Below are 19,715 nucleotides of genomic sequence, written 5' to 3' on the forward strand. Positions count from 1 at the left end.
GCGCGAGCGGCGCTGCGGCCGGCGGGGAGCGAGAGGGCCGAGTGCGGGGTGAGCGGCCGAGGCGCGGGGAGGGGGCCCTTAACGGGGGCTGAACGGGGGGAGGGGACCCTTAATGAGGGGTGACTGGGCCTTAACGGGGAGTGGGAGCCCCTAATGTGGAGTGAAGGGCCCTTAACGGGGGGAGGGAGCGTTTGATGTGGGGTGAAGGGGCCTTAACGGGGATAGGGAGGCTTTAATGTGGGGTGAAGGGGCCTTAACGGGGGGAGGAAGCCTTTAGTGTGGGGTGAACGGGCCTTAACGGGGGGAGGGAGCCTTTAATGTGGGGTGAAGGGGCCTTAACGGGGGGAGGAAGCCTTTAGTGTGGGGTGAACGGGCCTTAACGGGGGGAGGGAGCCTTTAATGTGGGGTGAACGGGCCTTAACAGGAGGAGAGGGCCCTTAATGTGGGGTGAACGGGCCTTAACAGGAGGAGAGGGCCCTTAATGTGGGGTGAACGGGCCTTAACAGGAGGAGAGGGCCCTTAATGTGGGGTGAACGGGCCTTAACAGGAGGAGAGGGCCCTTAATGTGGGGTGAATGGGCCCTAACAGAGGGAAGGAGCCTTTAATGTAGGATGAACAGACCTGCATGGGGAGAGGGGGCCCTTAATGTAGGGTGAGTGGGCCTGAACGGGGAGAGGGGGCCTTTAATGCGGGGTGAACGGACCTTAATGGGGGGAGGGAGCTTTTAATGTGGGGTGAATGGGCCCTAAGGTGGGGAGGGGGCCATTAATGTGGGGTGAAGGGGCGCAACGCGGTGGGTAGTGGGGGTGATGCGGGGCCGTAAAACGGGGCGAGGGGCCTGTGAATACAGGGTGAGGGCACCGTAGCACGAGGTGAGAGGCCTCAATGCGGGGCGAACGGGCCACAAGGTGGGGCGAGGGCGTCCCTTAAGGGGGGGGCGCGGGTTGTAAGGCGGCGCATTGGGCCCTGATGCGGTGCAGTGGGGGGTGCGGGGCTGTAACGTGCACGGGGAGGGGTTAACGTGGGATGCGAGGGTGCGGTGTGGGGTTGAGGGGCTCTTGATGCCGAGTGCGGGTCTGCACGCAGCACGATGTGGAGTGAGGGGGTTTAAGGAGGTCTGAGGGCGCTGTAATGCGGCGCGGCGAGGGCTGCGGGGCTCTTAACGCGGGTGCGGGGCCGTAGGACGGCGCAACGCGGGCTGAGGGAGCCGAAAGGCGGTATTTTGGGGTGTAACACGATGGAATGGGGTGTGACATAGTGTAACACGACATGGTTGGGCTCGATGATCCAGGAGGTCTTTCCCAACCTGTGATTCTATGGTTCTGTGTTCTCCTGCAGGGCACCATGGTGAAAGAGACGGGTTACTACGACATCCTGCAGGTGAAACCCAATGCCTCCTCCGATGAGATCAAGCGGGCCTACCGCAAGCTGGCCCTGAAGTACCACCCTGACAAGAATCCCAGCGAGGGCGAGCGGGTATGCAGGGGCCAGGGAGGGCGTGGGGCTGTGTGGGGGCAGAGGCAGAAAGTCCACCTGTTGTATCATTATAAAACCCTAAAAATCACATATAATGTCTTCCTTGTAGTATGAGACAAGTAAAGGATAGCTCCATGAAGGTGATCTGAGGCCAGGCTGAGAGTGAAGGTTGTTCAGCCTGGAGAAGGTTGTGGGGAGACCTTAAAGCAGCTTCCAGTACTGAAATGGGCTCCAGGAAAGCTGGGAACAGGCTTTTTACAAGGGCATGTAGTGATAGGACAAAGAGGGGTGGCTTTAAATTGAAAGGGGTAAGACCTAGTTTGGACATAGGGAAGAAATTCTTCACAGTGAGGGTGGTGAGGTGCTGGCATAGTTTGCCCAGGGAAATTGAGGCTGCCTCATCCCTGGAGGTGTTAAACATCAGGCTGTATAGGGTGTTGAGCAGCCCTGTCTGGTGGGAGGTGTCCCTGCCCATGGCAGGGGGGTTGGAACGAGGGAATCTTTAAGGTCCCTTCCAACCCGAACCATTCTATGATTCCTGCTCACCAGAGGGTCTGTGAAAGCCCTGTGCAGCTGGCAACCTGCCTGGCCATGGTGGCAGGGGAGGCCTTAGTTCCACTTCCTGGATGCAATTCCTGCTGCCTCCCTGTAGCTGCCAGTGGGAGCTTTTTCTTTTACAGAGGTGTTGGTTAAAACAAAAAAAGCCGTTGGGGTATGGCCATTGTGCTGTGTCCAACGTGCGGAGGCCAGTGGATGTGGCTGCCAACACTGCTGTGTGTGCTGGGGCTACTACCCTGGTTGGGCTGGTGCTCCTGAACAGATTTTCTCAGAGGAAAAGCTAATGTCTATTTACGAGGTAACTGTCCAGAGGAAATGGCTGGACAGGTAACAACAAAAGCATTTCATGTGCTGCTACCAGAGCCCCGCTCAACTAAATGTGTTGCCTATGAGGGTAAATGAGCACCACAATTGGAGAACTATGCAAAACTTGAATAGTAGGATTATTTATATAAAAGCTGGTCTGATAATAAGGAATAGAAAGTCCATATAGGTGTCTCTGTACAGCAATTTACAAAACTAAAGTCATCTAAACAGTAAAATGGTCAAAGATGATTTTTTCTGCTTTTATTTTTGGCCTGCTTTTTTACTTGCGCCACTTTGCCTGGTCATAAGTAAATCACGATCAAAATGGAAGTAGTCATTTCAGTAATGGCAAATTGTGTTTTAAAAATTTTACTTAGTAATCTTAGCAGTCGGAAATTGATAGCTATTTTTAAAAAATCGCTTGATTTTTATTGATAAAGTGGATGTTTTGGTTTGTATCCAAGTCCTTCTATTTGCAATGAATAAGCAACTCCAGTGTCTGGTCACTAAATCTCTGTTCAGTCCTAGCTGGATGTAGCAGCTCAGCAGCCATGAAGGATCCCTGTGTAGCTCTAAAATGACTGGCACCACTGTGGCCACTGAGCATCTGGGAACCTCCAGGACTTTGGGGATAGCACCATATCCCTTTCCAAATGGATTTGTTAGAAATGTATGATGGTTGCAACTAACAGGGTCATCAAGAGCAGTTTCCATATGCTTGTAAGTGGGACATGGCTCTGAATTAAGCCTGATTGTGACACAGGAGGAGGGGAGAAAAGGGTTGTTTTCCCAGAAAAAAGGGTACAAGCATAGCCTATTACCTAGGGAGTTTGGAAAGAACAAATGCTACAAGAGAGCTATAATGGCTCAATCTGAAGATGGAGTTGAATATGAGCGAGTTAATTTTCCTCTTGGTCATAGTTGTTCAGAGCTTCTTTTTTCTTTTTAGTTTAAACTCATATCCCAGGCATATGAAGTTCTGTCGGACCCAAAGAAAAGGGACCTCTATGACCAGGGTGGGGAGCAGGCTATTAAAGAAGGAGGCCTGAGTGGCGGCAGCTTTTCGTCACCCATGGACATCTTTGACATGTTCTTTGGTGGTGGAGGCCGAATGAATAGAGAGAGAAGAGGTACACAGTTCTAAACAAGTTCTAGAAACTCTAACCATGCACTTCAGCATAAAACACCTGTGTGATGGTACTGCTGTTCTGCTAAGTGCACATAGTGTGGATATTTCTCGTTGAAACAACAGATGAAGTAAACTATGAATTATTTTTAGTTAATCTAGCATTAAGATTCTAATATAGCAGATAAACTGATGTAGCTATAGCAATCTCTCTGAGTTCTGTTTATTTGTTGTTAAAGTGGGTGTGGGTAACCTGTAGGGGAGGGGGAAACATGGGTAGGTTAGAGTGGTTGAATTAGACTTGTGTTACTTTTTTCGAGATCTGTGCCTCACTTGTTCAAATGCTTTGGGCAACTTTCTTAAAAGGACACCATCAACTTAATATTATTAAAATATCTTGAAATTTTTTGGTAGAAATTGAGTACGGAGTGCTGCCAAAAGCACAATATGTTTTTTCTGCCTGTTAAAGGAATAACTTGCTGTAAAATCATTGAAATTATACTGTGAAATTGCATGGAAATTTATAATTAGGCACAACAGCAACTTATAAATTCACTAGATCTGAAGCTGGTAGTGTCCTTGCATCTTGCTGTTTCAATTAAGCTTACAAAAGTCGGGGTAGGTGCAGGGGTAGGGTGGCTTTAATGATGCTTTGCTTAATTACAACTAAAGTTTATGTTCTGACGTAAGTGGGTGCAGCTCAGTGGAAGCTGATGGAACTGCATGTGCTTTTAAGGGAGCTGGGCTGTGTTCAAAGTTTTGAATTAACTTTACATTTCCTCAGTTGAGACTGTGCATGTATTAACAAGTGTAGAAGCCTTTAAGTAGACATTTGTCCTCACAACAGCTGAACCAGAATTAATCTTTCTCTTCTGTCTGTTTTCTTAAAGGCAAAAATGTTGTACACCAGTTAGGTGTATCTCTTGAAGACTTGTATAATGGTGTTACAAGGAAACTGGCGTTGCAGAAGAATGTCATTTGTGCAAAGTGTGAAGGTAAAAAAACCAAGCAGTGGTTTCAAACCTCTCCAAGCTTTTTTTTTCTTTCCTAGAAAAAAATACATATATTGGAGTGGGCCTGTAAATCAAGTGTGGGGTTCTCTTCTTTTTTGATCCACCTCCAAAAGTCTGCCAGGCTAGTTAATTTTTATTTCTGCTAATCAAAGAGTAATGCTTTCTTAGGTACCCAGGTTAAAAGTATCTTAACCTGGAACTTTATTTTTTTTTTTTTTTCATTTTAATTGTTGCTGGTAGTGGTCCAGCTTGTATTATACAACTCATTTTACATTTATTAAGTATCCATAATGACAGCTCTTCTTTGAGGTAAATATTAATGAGGTCTTGTATTTTAGAACTCTTAAGCATCTGCTTGCCAAGTGTTTTCCAAAGTATTAATGGAATGTCTGGGTGTTCGAGTTAGTTCACCGATTGTTCCTTCAAAACCCAGATGTATTGGGAGATGGGGCAGAGGCTACTAAAATAACCTGTGCATAGAAAAATAGACTTCATTCACTCTGTAAAAACTATGAACTTGAGGCATGTTTTGTGATGAAGACTGGAGTTCTAATTACATTGGAAATATTTTACTGAGCTACTCTTAGGTTGCTCTAAAGGGGTTCTTGAAGTCTGCAAGTTCCAGCCTGATAGCATTAGAGTAACTTCTATGGTTTTTTTGAGCCTGAGATCAGATTTAACTTTCTTGTTAAAGGTTATGGTGGAAAGAGAGGGGCAGTAGAGAAGTGTCCAGTTTGTAAAGGAAGAGGAATGCAAGTTCTTGTCCAGCAAATTGGACCTGGCATGGTACAGCAAATCCAAACTGTGTGTCCGGAATGCAAAGGCCAAGGTGAAAGAATAAATCCAAAGGACCGGTGTGAGAACTGCAATGGCTGTAAGGTTGTACGGGAGAAAAAGATCATAGAAGTTCATGTTGATAAAGGTAAGAATTGTTTGTCTGTGTCCCTAGTTGTAGTCTATAGTTCTGCAGAGAGTAAATGGGTTTCTCTTCTGCAGGTATGAAAGATGGCCAGAAGATAGTATTTCATGGAGAAGGGGACCAGGAGCCTGATCTGGAGCCTGGCGATGTTATAATTGTGCTTGATCAAAGGGATCACAGTGTCTTCCAGAGGCGAGGGCATGACTTAATCACAAAAATGAGAATTCAGCTCTCAGAGGCTTTATGCGGTTTCAAAAAGACGATTGAAACTCTGGATAATAGAGTTCTTGTTATATCATCTAAGCCAGGTAAGTCTTGAGAGTTCTGATGCTGTTTAAACTGCTTGCCTGAGGTTTCTGGGGGGCTTTGGTTTGTGGTTGGTGTTTTGTTTATTTTTTTTAACCAGTCAATGCAATGACTGCACATGTAGTTTTTAGTTGGTTCTTCAACATTCTTGTTGGTCTTTTTAAAACATTACGTGCAGAGCTATAGCTGAAGCTGGCAAATGCTTCTCAATAAGATTCACCTTTTGTGAGTGGATAGCCAGGAAAGTATTCAAGAGGCCAGAAACCTAAAACTACCAGATGATCTGTTAATTAAGCCTGAAGGCTGTGTTAGGAGAAGCTGCCTCTCAGCATAGAGGCAACAGTGTATGTGGCCTTAATTCTGCATGGCTTGAATTTAGTATTTCATAGTCTGCAGCCTTCTCTATAAGTAGCTTTGTCATCTCCTTTGGCTGCTGTGGGAACACTGCTTCTGTACAACCCTGCTTTGCATGGTTATGAACTGCCTGTTGTGTAAGCTTACTTAAAGCTATGCCTTCTGTGTAGGTGAAGTCATAAAACACGGTGACCTAAAGTGTATCCACAACGAAGGGATGCCTATCTACAAATCTCCAATGGACAAAGGAACCTTAATTATACAGTTTTTGGTAAGTTGGCTGCTTGCTTTTCTGTAGCAAAGATACTTGTTCTGGCAACAGGAGTAACTGTTTATTTAAACGTATAAAATCGTAGGTGCAGTTCCCAGAGCACTACTGGCTCCCAAGGGAGAAAATGTCACTGCTGGAGGCTCTGCTTCCTCCCAGAGAAGACATTATGATTACAGACGAGATGGATCAGGTGGACCTTGAAGATTTTGATCCAAGTGAGCCAACCTACCGTAACACTGGGGGAGAAGCATATGAAGAAGATGAGGAGGGTCCAAGAACAGGAGTACAGTGTCAGACATCTTAAAGCAAGGTGAAGTGGATGTCATCTAAAATGTAAATTTTCACAATGAAAACTGCATGGCTGTAATAGCCACTGCTTGTGGGTTTTGTGTTCAGCAAATTGAGTTGCTGCGCTGTCAGTATCACCTTTTTGTAACTAATTTATATTGTGTTCTCGTAGTCTTTATATATAAAGCAAATGTTACACAGCTGAGAACCAACTGAGTTGGTCTACAGTTGGTCTACATTTTCCTTTGCTGTGAAGGTTCTCAATTAATTTCATGCAATATTGACAGAGGTTAAGTGGAGTGTCTTATGTAAATACTTTCATACTGGAAAATGAGTTTCATAGAATAAGACATAGCGTAAATAACTTCTAATAAATAGACCTCTTCACATTTACCATGCTTCTCTTGTATTTTCTAAGCTGCTCTAGAACGCCCTTTATTTGAGTTAAGTTTTTCTAAGCTCGGTCTGCTTTGTTCTCCATGTTCAGCTTTGTTAGTTGGAACACTCGCACCTGTCTTGTATTGTGGAAGCATTTTGTGCCTGCCCCACTCCTTTGCACAGTAACACTCTTGCCTCTGTTCTGTTCTCTTAAGAGTGTAGGTAGTGTTCATACATACAGCTCTGTGTAAATGTAACTGAGGGTTAGCAGGCTTCCTTCTAATGGTGACAGTGTACCCTCCCTCACTGTAATCTACATATAGGCACATAACCTCCAAGTAAAATTTAGAGCTCAAGCTGTGTATTTTAGTGTTCTTAAAGAGTTTTCACTTCCTCCTCGGTGCTGTGTCCTTCACCCTTGATGAATAAACCACACCCAGATATTGAAAAGATATAGCTGCCACTCTATCATGACAAGATGCCCCAGTAGAATGATTGATAACATAAAAGGAAAAAGTTTTAACCTGTTCCCCAGTAGTGACTGTATTAAGGGTTGGAAACAACTGCCCCCCTTTAGTGAAATTAAACTGAGTGAGCTACATCTCCCTCTACAGTTGCTGGAACAGGTGTTCAGCTTAAGTGACCCCCCTGCAGGCTATCATTTCCTATGCATAGAAGGCAGGGCCTCAGTCACTTTTGCTTCTCCTAAAATAAGCTGCTCTTAGACACCATCACCACTTCCCACCTCCATTCTATTTCTGTACAAAGGCAGAGAAGATTAACTGAGCAGTTATTTCAGCCATGACTACTTATTTCCACAACCACGCTGGCCGAAGATTGAGATACAAGTTACTTGCAGCCATAGCTTTTATTTTTAAAAAAGTAAAGCTTTCTCTCATGCAAAACAAAACCAAAATTATAAGCAGAAGTGATTTTGCAGGTCAGCATGATGAAAACACTTTTATCATATTAAAAAAATTACATGGAAAGACAGCAGTTTTCCTGAAAACTGCCATGAGAATTCATGAGGTGAGTCACGACATTTAAACAGGACAGTCATAAATATGAATTTCTTGGTCATCTCCAACAGATACAATTTTGGACCCACTTCCATTGTACTTCACTCCCCAAACCTGCAAACAGGACATAACACAAGATTACCAACCGAGAGTTAAGAAAAAAACATCAGAGCAGGCAGTCATTGACTGGAACAAGCTGAAGAGGGGAGGATGATTTAAGATGGCTATTAGTTTTGGTTCAAGTATAGCTGCTGCTTTAACAGCAGATAAGTTGATGAACCAGAGAAGGACACTGCCACCTAGCAGGCTAACATGGTCTTATATTCCCCTCCTGGCACTGGATTACACAACCTAAAAGGTACTGGAGAGAGGCTGGAAAATACTTGCCCCAGTTTGCATAAATCAAAACATTTTAACTAATGCATCCTCTCCTTTCTGAAAAGTATTTTACAGTGCTTTCAGGAAAGCAAGAGAGGAAGTGTTTATCAACATGGGACTGCAGAATGGGCATCCTGACTACAGCACATCTTGGGGAATCTCATACATCATTCTCCACGTGCATCTAAAAACCAATCTTCCCAGCAGCTGTTGCATCTCTGCCTTCCATAAGACTTAGCTGTTGCCTGTAATCTCCTAAGACACTACCAGAAATCCAGTTGTGCTCAGTACTTCACTACTAAAAAACCCCATAGCTGTAGATAACTGAAGCAATAACGTACTATTGAAGAGCCCAGGTAAAATCTGAAATAATTTCCTTTGTTAAGTCTTCCTCTACAAGCCATTAAAAACCCCAGCATTCTTCTACTCAACATCTAACATTCGGAAGAAGTGTAACTTCGTAGATTCCCAAGTTCCTCTTTCCTCACGGGTAGTTATCACTGAATTAAAAAAGAAATTGGGTAGTGCAGACATTTGAGGAGGAAGAAGTCCCCAAGTTTCAGGCGTGCTTACAAGCATCTTTTTAGACAATTCCATTCTTTTAAATTGTTTTCCCTCCTTCTACATGCATATTTTGTGGAAGTGATAGAAATAAGAAGGACAAAGGTAGAAGATAAGAGTCTGGTAAAAATCCTTTTGACCACTCAGGGTTGTCCTTATTTGAACCTCAAAAATGTAATTACTTGGAGAGATCAACCTATACACTTGGCACGTTAGGTCAATATTAAGTGCAAAGTAATTATGAAGAACTTTTAAGATTCCACGACAGCAGGCTCGAGGCCAACCCCGAAGCACAAACGCACCCAACTGCACAACAGATGCTCTCCCGTGAACACAGCGACCGAGATAAAGCCATAGCTTTGTCTGCATACCTGGTCTTGGTGGTCAAAGAAAGTGTGAACACAGGTTCTCGTTCCAGCATCCCAGACTTTCACGCTTTTGTCAGATGAACTGAAAGAAAAGTAGTTTTGATCAATGTTAATAGATTAACTAGTTTAAGTTAACATGAAGACTCCCTGTTTTAGCCAGAAAATTCTTTGAAGCAGGAACTCCTATTACATACATTTGGCCCCCAATTGCCTGAGCTGTTCTAAGAGTTAACACTAAAGTCCAACTAGATTAATGCACTGCTGCGATATTACGTTGTACTTCTTAATCCAACAGCAATTTTTCAGCTGTTTTGAATCAAACAGCCCTTCCCTTAGGTGCAGATGTTATTATTCACTTGTAGGAAATGACACTGCAGTGGGATGACTTACACTTAAAACACTACTCACTGCAACTGGTATCACAACACAGGCTGGCTCTTGAGTCTTGAACTGCAAGTTATTCCATTGTAATTTGTGCACATTTACTTTTTTATGTTACCCCCCTTTATAATTAATTTTTTTTCAGGAAGTTTAAACAAGTTAAAAATCATCAATACCTGGAAACAAAATGAGTATCATCAGGGCAAAATGCTACATTTAATACCCAGGATCCGTGACCACTTAAGGTGCCAGCCAGGTTGGCGTGTTGTCTGTGGAAAGAACAAATGTTAGAAAAGGTAGAATTTTAACATTTGTGAATTCCAGAGAAATAGCAACAGGAATGTACTCTCTAGCTAGCGCAGTCAGGAATGGCTCAGTGCAAGGTCGTGGAAGGTGACTTCTGGACATTAGTTCATCCAGGCTGAATTGGTGTTACAAGAGATTCTGGTTTTCCATTTCAAATGGTTCACACAAAAAGAAGTGACTAAGAAGATACCTTGGTGGAAAAAGTTTCACAGTGAAGAAGGCAAAGTAATGTGGGCTTAAAAGAGTGAAGGCCACTGAAGCAGTGCCTTTTCCTCCCTAGGGTCTTCCAAGTTGTTGCACAATGCACTGGTCATAAATATAATTTCTTGAGTACGGGACAGATGTTTAAGATGCGTAATCACACACAGAGGACAGATATACAAAACAATCAGATTGTTGCCTTCAGGGCCAAATATGAGGAAAGTAATTTGTTTTCAAGTTAAGGCCATCATCCACCTATGCATCTCTTATAAATTAAGGGAGTAGTATTTTATTATTTAAGATTATTTGTTACATAAAGAAGTCACCAAAAGCTGAAGGGCATTAAGGAGAGCAAAGGGTTGGATACATTTTTTACAGTCTCAGCCTCCTCGAGTTACTTTCCTGTTAGCGTGTCTTGCAAAATAAGAACTTACACATCATAAATTTTGATGTAGCCGTCATCTGAAGCAGTTACAAGTAATTGAGAATCTGGAGAAAATGTCAGTGAACGAATGGGCATCGCGTGACCTGAAATTCAAAGTTACATATGGCTAAGAAGGTAGCTATTCCTCTTCCTAATGACAGATACAAGAAGGAACGGCAATTTAACAATTCAGTTAAGCTAAACCAACTGTTATCTTTCAAGACAGGCATTTATGAGTTTACAGTTTGCCTCTAATATTTTAAGTGGTTTACAAGTTACAGCACTCTAAATTACTGTCTAATGGCCAGAAACACCATGTCATTTATGCTACAGCTGTTGTATATTATTCTCACTTGCATTATATCTTTTCATTTTGCTGAGGAACGATGCCAGAACTTGGATATTGCAAACAGACAAAGCATTACCTTCTAGCGTATGCAGAAGTTTTCCAGTTGCAATATCAAAAATATTGATAATGCCATCTATCGCTCCACTGGCTAAGTATTTTCCATCTGGACTCTGCAATAGAACACGAGAAGTATGCATTTAACAACTGTGTGCATTTATGCTGTACCTCACTGACATTCTCTTGGCAACTTATCACAAACAGGATCTATGCAAGATACCCGGGCTGCAAAAATCCTGAAGATTTCAGCTGACACACTCACAAAATGCGAATAAACAAGATCAAAGTATATTTTCCATCCATGCAGGGGAAGATGTCACGCAGTTTATATTTGGAACTATCAAAGCACGGCTGTCATATAGTGTTATGTAGATAATAAGAGATAGATGGAAACAAAAATATCTGATTTATGACAACAATAGCAATTTCACATAAGAAATTATCAGTTGTGCTTCTTACGTATGCAATGCTCAGGATGAACTTTCCTCTGGTGTCGAGAGAATATTCTTTCTTTCCTGTTTCAACACCAAAAATATTTACTTTTCCCACATGACTTCCTGTTGCAAGGTATTGGGAATCGGGTGAAAAAGCCAGGGACCAAGCGTCAACTGTATGAAAAAGAAAAAAATCAGTTAGCTGAACACTGTTTCTCATTCAACAACATCAGTTCTGTATGCATCTGATCAGACATTTAATCCATTTAGCAGTACAAAATATCTATCTCACACAATGTAATTCACATTTATTTTTCTATAAGCTCAATATTCATTACCTAAAACACTGAGATACTATTCTTAAAGTAGTGATTGCTAGTGGCCCAATGAACTATTTAGCATAAAATCTTTAGCCTCTGAATTCCAACTTGAAAGACAAAACACTGATTCAGACTTTGGCTTTACTGTGTTTTGGCTTGCTTGCTCCTCACACTAGAATGTGCTGCATAAATAAGCATCACATTTATGTCTCAAATCCAGTGCAGTGCTTACAAAGAAAGATCAGACCTTCTCTGTAAATCAACTTGAATTATTTTTTGAATTATCCTTTTATCAATGCATGTGTAAGAGCACACTGGTTTCTTTCCATTCCACCTTATGCATCTAGCAAAAAGCGTATCTGAGTGGATCTGAGAAAGTGTAAATAGCGTGAAAAAAAAATGTTACATTGATACTACTTTATGCTGAGTTCATAAAAATCACCAAGATTTTTGCAAAGACAGATAAAAAAAAAAAAGACAAACCAACAAAGTAGTTGTGTACCTTCGTTATAGACTGGGCAGTATTTACTGTCTAGAGCAAGTACACAGCCTACGCAGACAGCCTAGCACTCAGATCTTACCAGGACCAGCATCAATTGACTTGATCTGTTTGCCAGTTTCTAAATCCCAAAGGCGAATGTGGGCGTCGAGGGAGCTGGATGCTGCTATGGAGCCTGTGTGGCTGATGTCCACAGACACCACGCCCAGCTGGTGACCCTCCAAGGTCCACTGTAGATCCAATTTTTCATCATTCCTTTTGTTGAAGGGAAAGAAAAGACTAGGTATGAATAGCTGGGAGTACTGCACCGATCTCCAATCTCTCACAAAACAAACAGGACAACCCACATTTCTCCATTTTGTTCAGCAAAAGGGGAGTCAAAACTTCAGCCATGAAACGTGGAGAGAGCTGCACTCAAATTGCTCTCTGTACTTAAGGGAAAGAAATGACCAATCATTTACCACGTTTCTGCAAAGCATTTACTTCACCTTAAGTCTGTAAGCAGTCTCACCAAAATGTTTGCTACACAACACCACCTGGGTCCGTACAGAGCAGCGTGAAACGCACCAGCCAACAATTTTAAGTCACAACAGAGCTACTCGTGTCACTGAAGTGAAGCGCACACTTGATAGTGCTCTGGTTAAGAGAGAACAACTCTGTAAAAGCACACTTACGTGGCCTTGTATGAGGATTATGACAAATTTTTATTAAAAAAAAAGGAAGACGTCATTTCCTCTTTTACTCCCGTTATTCCTCTCACCGTACACATGCTCCCAATGCACTTTCTCATCAAAAGCTGCATTTCTAATTCTTTGATTTAGAAATACATCAAGTTGTACTATTCTCTGGCAGACGAGATGTCTGACTGCTAACATCCCTGCAGATGATTGCAATTCAGGACTGCTCTACCACCTCCACACTGACTCCTTCCAAGGTTTACAACTGATGTAATCATTGAATACAGAACACTCACCACTTCCAGACCTTCACCAGATCATCCAAAGAACCAGAGATCACTGTTTCGGAACCATCATTTTTATTTTTTCCCCAGGCAACTGACCAGATGGCGTCATCGTGAGCTAAGAGAGAATATAAGCATAGAAATGCTGATTTGATGGAAACCAACTACCAGATTTGGTAATGCTAAAATTGCCAACTGTAATGCTGGCTGCAGAGCGCTTGCTCTTCAGGTCTGTCAGTGCTCCGAGAGCCTTGTCACCATTTTTATTGTTTCAAAGCACATGATGTATTTCATTCAGCAAGGTCACTGTTAAGAAATAGCATAACTATTTTGAGTTATTCAGGTATATACTTAATATAAACAAAATCCAATTTTATTATTATTAAATATTAGGAAGAAATGTTCTCCTGTGAGGGTGAGGAGGCACTGGAACAGGTTGCCCAGAGAAGTTGTGGATGCCTGGAGGTGTTCTAGGCCAGGCTGGATGAGTCTTTGAGCAACCTGATCCCATGGGAGGTGTCGCTGCCCAGGGCAGGGAGGTTGGAAGTGGGTGATCTTTAAGATCCCTTTCAACCCAAACCATTCTATGATATATTCTGCTGTTATCAATTTTATCATCCGAGGAAGCCAGTACTATTTAATACACATTAGTGTTTCCTCACCTTGCTCTTGCTTGAAGAGAATACTGTACTAGAAAGAAAAGATAATTAATATTAAGTATGACCAGCCTAAAAAAAAAAAATCTTAAGCTAACAAGGAGTTTAATTCATGATGCATTTTTATTTACCTGTGTAGTCATATCGTTATGGAAGCCTTCTTAACAGGGGTGCTCTGGAAGGAGAAAATCCATTAGGCTCGGCAATGAGGCCCTGCCCGCCATACGCTGGGGAAGGGGGAACGCGGCAGGCCCAGCAGCGAGGCCTGGGGAGACCCACGGGCCCCGCAGCCCCTTTCCCCTTCCCTCGCGGTACCGAGCCGAGCCCTGTCATGCCCCACCGAGCGGAGCGGAGCCGAGCCCAGCACCCCTTTCCCTTCCCCACCCCCATCCCTTTCCTCTTTCTCCCTTCCCCGTCCCGAGCCGCACCGAGCCGCGCCGCGGCCTCCCTCCCCGTCTCCGCCCCCGTCGCGCTCTGATGACGTCGCCTCTACCACCGATGTCGCGGCCAGAGCGGCGGCGCTGCCCGCCGCCTCTCTTCCCGTCGCGCGCAGTCTCGCCTCCTCCCGCCGCGGCGCGCGCCCCCTGCCGGCGCCGCCTGGGCGGAGGGAAGGTTCCCCCCTCACCCTCTTGTTTGAGAGAAAAAACAAGGTGTGGCTGCGTTAGAAGCTTCGTTTCCTCAATTTGCTGCCTCTGCCTGGCTGGGAAAGATGTTAGAACTGAAGTTGAGGAGAATAAATGAGATTCCCTGAGGCTTAACGTTAAAGACGAAGGAGCGGTGCCCTTTCACAGCTTCAATAATGCTGCAGCGCACACAGAGCCCTTCGGGTTTGAGAGAAAAGCTTATTCTCTGGTAAAATATTGAAAAGGACAAAGTCTTTGAAGCAATGACGTTTTCAGTTTAGGCAAGGGGCTGTGTAATGTTACTGTGGCTGCAGGGGGCTGGTTTCCATTATAGGTCTCTCTTACGGCTGGTCCATCAGTTTTGGGTTTGATTTTCTGTTGAGGTAGGAACAGTCACAGAAATCGTAGTAACTGCAAGCGCCGCAGAAACAAAGGGCGACTTCTCACAGAGCTCAAAGGATGTGTGCAGATTTATACCATCTCCACGATGTGGAGCAGCAGCATCAGGATCATAGAATCATAGAATCATAGAATGAACAGGTTGGAAGAGACCCACCGGATCATTGAGTCCAACCATTCCTATCAAACACTAACCCATGCCCCTTAGCGCCTCGTCCACCCGTGCCTTAAACCCCTCCAGGGAAGGTGACTCAACCCCCTCCCTGGGCAGCCTCTGCCAGGGACCAATGACCCTTTCTGTGAAGAATTTTTTCCTAATGTCCAGCCTAAATCTCCCCTGGTGGAGCTTGAGGCCATTCTCTCTCGTCCTGTCCCCTGTCATCATCGCCACCTCTTTCTAGTAGCAACCGGCATTCACAATGGAACGTTAATCACTCTGCGTCTTTCTGTATTTGGGGACTCTGAACAGTTGTGGCAGAGGCAAAGAAGCCTCTGCTTATGTTGCCTGATGTGCCTCTAGGAAACCATTAAGGGACCGTGTTTCTGGAAGTGAATTGGAACAGTGTCTGCACTGCTTGCTCATTCATTTCCAGTATCTGTCCCCTCCATCAAGCTCCAGGAAGACAGTTACACACATTATATATTCCTTTTTCTTGAAAAATAATGTATAACCATGTATATTGATAGGAATGGTTGGACTCGATGATACAGTGGGTCTCTTCCAACCTGGTTATTCTATGATTCTATGATGCAGCTATCAGCATTGTAGTGCATTAGGTTCAAGGTAGCTGAGACAAAAGCAAGAGCCACAGCCTGAAACACCAGACTTGAAGCTGTTCTGTTGTGTCAGGCATTCTGTCCTAATTGTGAGCATTTCTCAGTAGCAGTTTTAGCAGACTTCTGAATTTTCCACATCAGTCTGTTTCCTGAATACCATTTATGACTGATTTCTGTCTTTAGAAGGGAATATTTATTATGTAGATATATGTTATTCTCTGTAAATTTTATACTCTTGGAGCAGGAAGAAGGTGGCAGCTGTTGCTTTCCATTTCTTTACTTAAGAGCCTTATGAGGAGTGCTGAGATGAGTCAGAGATGTCTGGGGTAGCTGCTGTTCCTTATTGCCTACAGATACCTGCCACATTGCAAAGGAAGGCAGTGACAATATTTATAGCAGTTGGAAGGAAGGCAATGCAGGAGCTCTAGTGCTTCAGTTTAATGTAATGGTACAGGTGCCAAAGTATGGCTATTTTCTGAGTGGAAATGGAGGTGAGGGAGGAGAGGCACTGGCAATAGGAAAAAGAAAATGCAAAGCAGCAGACACTGGCTGCAAGTTCCTTCCTCCTTTTCTATTTTGGTTCCACAGCCCATTAGAACAATCTGTGTACATCTGCATAGGCTACTTATGCTGTAGTGACTTCCTACAGCAACTCAAGCCTGTTTTGGATGTAGACAGGCATCATTTTCTACTGCTATGAAATATAAACAGTGCCCTCTTCAAAGGTTAGGGAAGAAAATATGCTTGGTGGCATGAACAGTATCTTCCTGTTTCACCTGATTCTATTGGGAGCAAATAGATGTTAAACTTCTGACTTCAATACCTGAGCTGCCGCTGTGTACACCAGATTGAAATCATATCTGTTATGTTGGTATTAGTGTCCCGAGATGTAGGAGTGTAGAGACTGAATAAGTTTTAAAACCAGAAAATACATTAATTAAACCAAATAAACCTTTAGGTCAACATCTCTCGCACTTAACTCTGTGCATAAAATTAAAGCTCCACACTTAAAATAGCAGTTTCAGAAGTTTTATTTTTATGGGTTTAGGTCTGAAAGAGAGAAGTGTATCATCAAATGGGCTACATTCTTTTTGATAGATCTTATTCAACACAGCAAAACCAACATAAATCAGATATTGACAATATTCCAAGACTGACTGAAATAAGTCAGATTTATTTACTTAAAGGTTAAGTGTCTAGTCTAAGTCTATGACAAAGAGGTGCATTTTTACAGAGTATGCTGTAAATTGGGGTAGTCATATACCCTACTTCTATCAAGGGCAGTGTTTAAATAACCATTTTGAAATGACCCACAAGTCTGCAAGTGTTTTGAAAAGGTTAGATCCACTGGATGATAGGTACGAGGTACCATCTGTGTGACCGGTGGTATGGCACCATATTCACTTGAAGTTGTTTTAAACAGCAAAAGCTGAGGCTTTGTCAAAGAACCACTGGTCATGAGTGTTTTGGGGTCCAGCATACAGGAAAACACCGGATTGCCAGGGTTTGTGCAGAGGGGCACATGAGGACATTGGGTTTGTTCCATGTTTAGACCTGATAGCAGTTTCTTGTCAACTTCTTTCCCTGGTAAGGAGATAGATTTTGGTTTAGTCTTTGAAATAACAGGGCAAAGCATTTCAAATTTCTTAAATGTTTGTGGTCAGAGCAAATGTTGCTTAAGATGTGTATTGAAATACAGGCATGGGGAAGAGTGAGGAACTTAATGCTGCTGACTTTTGACCATATTTAGTAAACAGAGGATGGTGATAAATGGACTCACGTTGACTATGAGTGTAGTAAACATTGGCATTTGCCTCAAATTTCTGCATTAGTGATGAGCATAGGTAGTATCTTAATGTGTAAGGCAGAAATAATTAGTATAGGTAATCAAAATATGCATGCGAGTAAGAATATACTGAGCCTTTGCATGGTTTCTTTTGGTTTCGACTTTGTCTTTTCTAATACATAGAAATAAGTATGCTAAAATAGAGCCCTAAACAAACCTCCAAATGACAATTTCCTTGCTCATGTTCACATGTATGCACTTATTTTCTCTGTAGTGAGCAAATTATCACGTGACCGGTACTTAGTACGCTCACAGAAAGTGCTCTGATGTGGTGTTGATGAGCGTGCAGTAAAACTGCACTGAATAAGGTACCTCCCTTAATTTTGCTGAGCGAGCTGTTCAAAACCTACTCTTGAGCAGCAGTGCAATAAAATGTTTTTCTTTGTTTCTCAATCATATGACAGACGAAACTTTAAAGTTGGTAGCGTACATAAAACTCAAGGAATTTCGCGCTTTGTTTATGAATGAGGCTGTTTTCTTTCATTTAGTTTTTGCACCAGTGTTAGAGCACTGCTGGGGCCCAAATCTCTGCTCGGTGGGGTCTGCTGGGCACTGTGCTTGTCGATGAGATGTAGTCTGGGTGCACGGTGGGTGCGGGAGCTCCCTTACCCCTGTCACAGTGGCTCTTGGAAAGGACAGCTTCTCTGAAGTGGCACGGCCACACGTGTCTGGATCCAAGCCTGTGCAGATGGGGAACACCAAATTAGTTCAATTACTGTCACCAGAGCTTTTCCACCTGTCGTAGAATCATAGAATAGTTTGGATTTGAAGGGGTGTTAAAGATCATCTAATTCCAACCCCTCTGTGACAGGCAGGGACACCTCCCACTGGATCAGGCTGCTCAAAGCCCCATCCAACCTGTCCTTTAACCCCTCCAGGGACGGGGCAGCCACAGCTTCCCTGGGAAACCTGGGCCAGGGCCTCACCACCCTCATGGTGAAGAAATTCTTCCTTATGTCTAGTCTAAATCTGCCCCTCTCCAGTTCAGGGAGAGGGGCATCGTATCACTAATGTTTTTGTAAAAAGCCCCTCCCCAGCTTTCTTCACAGAATCACAGAATAACCAGGTTGGAAGAGACCCACCGGATCTTGTAGCCCCTTCAGGCATTGTCCAAGACTAGAAGAATCAAATACTTCTCCTCGATGAGCTACAGCTATTTGGATGGGGCAGACGTTCTCTGGTGGGTGTTTTTTGTCTTTTCTTTCCCTTGATACAAGCGTTATTGCCTGTACTGGAATCCATCCCTTCCTGTTGCCGGGTTTACATCCACAAATCATAGAATCATAGAATAACCAGGTTGGAAGAGACCCACCGGATCATCGAGTCCAACCCTTCCCATCAAACACTAACCCATGTCCCTTAGCACCTCGTCCACCCGTGCCTTAAACCCCTCCAGGGAAGGTGACTCAACCCCCTCCCTGGGCAGCCTCTGCCAGTGCCCAATGACCCTTTCTGTGAAGAATTTTTTCCTAATGTCCAGCCTAAACCTCCCCTGGCGGAGCTTGAGGCCATTCCCTCTCGTCCTGTCCCCTGTCACTTGGGAGAAGAGCCCAGCTCCCTCCTCTCCACAACCTCCTTTCAGGGAGTTGTAGAGAGCAATGAGGTCTCCCCTCAGCCTCCTCTTCTCCAGGCTAAACACCCCCAGCTCCCTCAGCCGCTCCTCATAAGGCCTGTTCTCCAGCCCCTTCACTAGCTTCGTTGCTCTTCATAGACTCATAGAATAGTTTGGGCTGGAAGGGACCTTAAAGCCCATCCTGCTATGGGCAGGGACACCTCCCACTGGACCAGGCTGCTCAGAACCCCATCCAACCTGGCCTTGAACCCCTCCAGCGATGGGGCAGTCCAGCTTCCCTGGGCAGCCTGGGCCAGGGCCTCCCCACCCTCACGGTGCAGGAATTGCTCCTTCTGCCTAGCCTACCTCTGCCCCTCTCCAGTTTAGACCCGTTGCCCCTCGTCCTACCACCACACGCCTTTCTCAGCAGTCCCTCCCCAGCTCTCCTGCACCCCTCAGGCCGGGCCCCGCGGCTGCCATGGCAACGGGGGGACGCGCGGGGCCCGGCCGGGCCCCGCGCGTCCCCCCGTTGCCATGGCAGCCGCGGGGCCCGCCGGGCGCCGCGCGGAGGCGCCGCTGCGCATGCGCGGCCCGCGGTGTTTGTGTCGG

At 44.3% G+C, this 19,715-nt stretch overlaps 2 protein-coding genes across 3 annotated transcripts; one reads left to right on the plus strand and one right to left on the minus strand.

The window, feature by feature from the left end:
• Nucleotides 1-7,010, plus strand: DNAJA4 (DnaJ heat shock protein family (Hsp40) member A4). 2 transcript variants are annotated; one of them, XM_069867090.1, is made up of 8 exons: nt 1-48; nt 1,339-1,476; nt 3,290-3,470; nt 4,357-4,461; nt 5,174-5,401; nt 5,476-5,706; nt 6,229-6,329; nt 6,415-7,010. In XM_069867090.1, the coding sequence occupies exons 2-8, from the start codon at nt 1,345-1,347 to the stop codon at nt 6,631-6,633; spliced, it is 1,197 nt and encodes a 398-aa protein (XP_069723191.1). In that variant the 5' UTR covers nt 1-48; nt 1,339-1,344; the 3' UTR covers nt 6,634-7,010. The 2 variants fall into 2 exon arrangements, with proteins under 2 accessions (XP_069723191.1, XP_069723192.1); XM_069867091.1 differs by lacking the exons at nt 1-48; nt 1,339-1,476 and adding an exon at nt 2,971-3,033 and having other exon boundaries at nt 3,262-3,470.
• Nucleotides 7,011-7,848: 838 nt separating this feature from the next.
• SKIC8 (SKI8 subunit of superkiller complex) lies at nt 7,849-14,379 on the minus strand. Its single transcript, XM_069867093.1, has 11 exons — nt 14,338-14,379; nt 14,041-14,084; nt 13,916-13,943; nt 13,266-13,371; nt 12,375-12,547; nt 11,499-11,647; nt 11,059-11,152; nt 10,644-10,737; nt 9,879-9,971; nt 9,325-9,403; nt 7,849-8,128 (listed from the first exon to the last, which is right to left on the minus strand). Exons 2-11 carry the CDS (start codon nt 14,050-14,052, stop codon nt 8,039-8,041), a joined length of 918 nt encoding a protein of 305 aa, XP_069723194.1. The 5' UTR covers nt 14,053-14,084; nt 14,338-14,379; the 3' UTR covers nt 7,849-8,038.
• Between the last annotated feature and the right edge of the window lie 5,336 nt (nt 14,380-19,715).

The sequence above is a fragment of the Phaenicophaeus curvirostris genome, chromosome 12, assembly GCF_032191515.1.
Source record: "Phaenicophaeus curvirostris isolate KB17595 chromosome 12, BPBGC_Pcur_1.0, whole genome shotgun sequence".
NCBI classification, from domain to species: Eukaryota; Metazoa; Chordata; class Aves; order Cuculiformes; family Cuculidae; genus Phaenicophaeus; species Phaenicophaeus curvirostris.

Excerpts from the sequence above, each read along its gene's own strand:
- DNAJA4 (XM_069867090.1), top strand. The coding sequence starts at position 1,345 with ATGGTGAAAGAGACGGGTTACTACGACATCCTGCAGGTGAAACCCAAT. Across the intron at positions 1,477-3,289 it reads ATCCCAGCGAGGGCGAGCGG|TTTAAACTCATATCCCAGGC; the intron begins GTATGCAGGGGC and ends TTTTCTTTTTAG. Across the intron at positions 3,471-4,356 it reads AATGAATAGAGAGAGAAGAG|GCAAAAATGTTGTACACCAG; the intron begins GTACACAGTTCT and ends GTTTTCTTAAAG.
- SKIC8 (XM_069867093.1), bottom strand. Across the intron at positions 13,372-13,915 it reads TCTCTTCAAGCAAGAGCAAG|CTCACGATGACGCCATCTGG; the intron begins GTGAGGAAACAC and ends ATTCTCTCTTAG. Across the intron at positions 10,738-11,058 it reads ACTTCTGCATACGCTAGAAG|GTCACGCGATGCCCATTCGT; the intron begins GTAATGCTTTGT and ends TTTGAATTTCAG.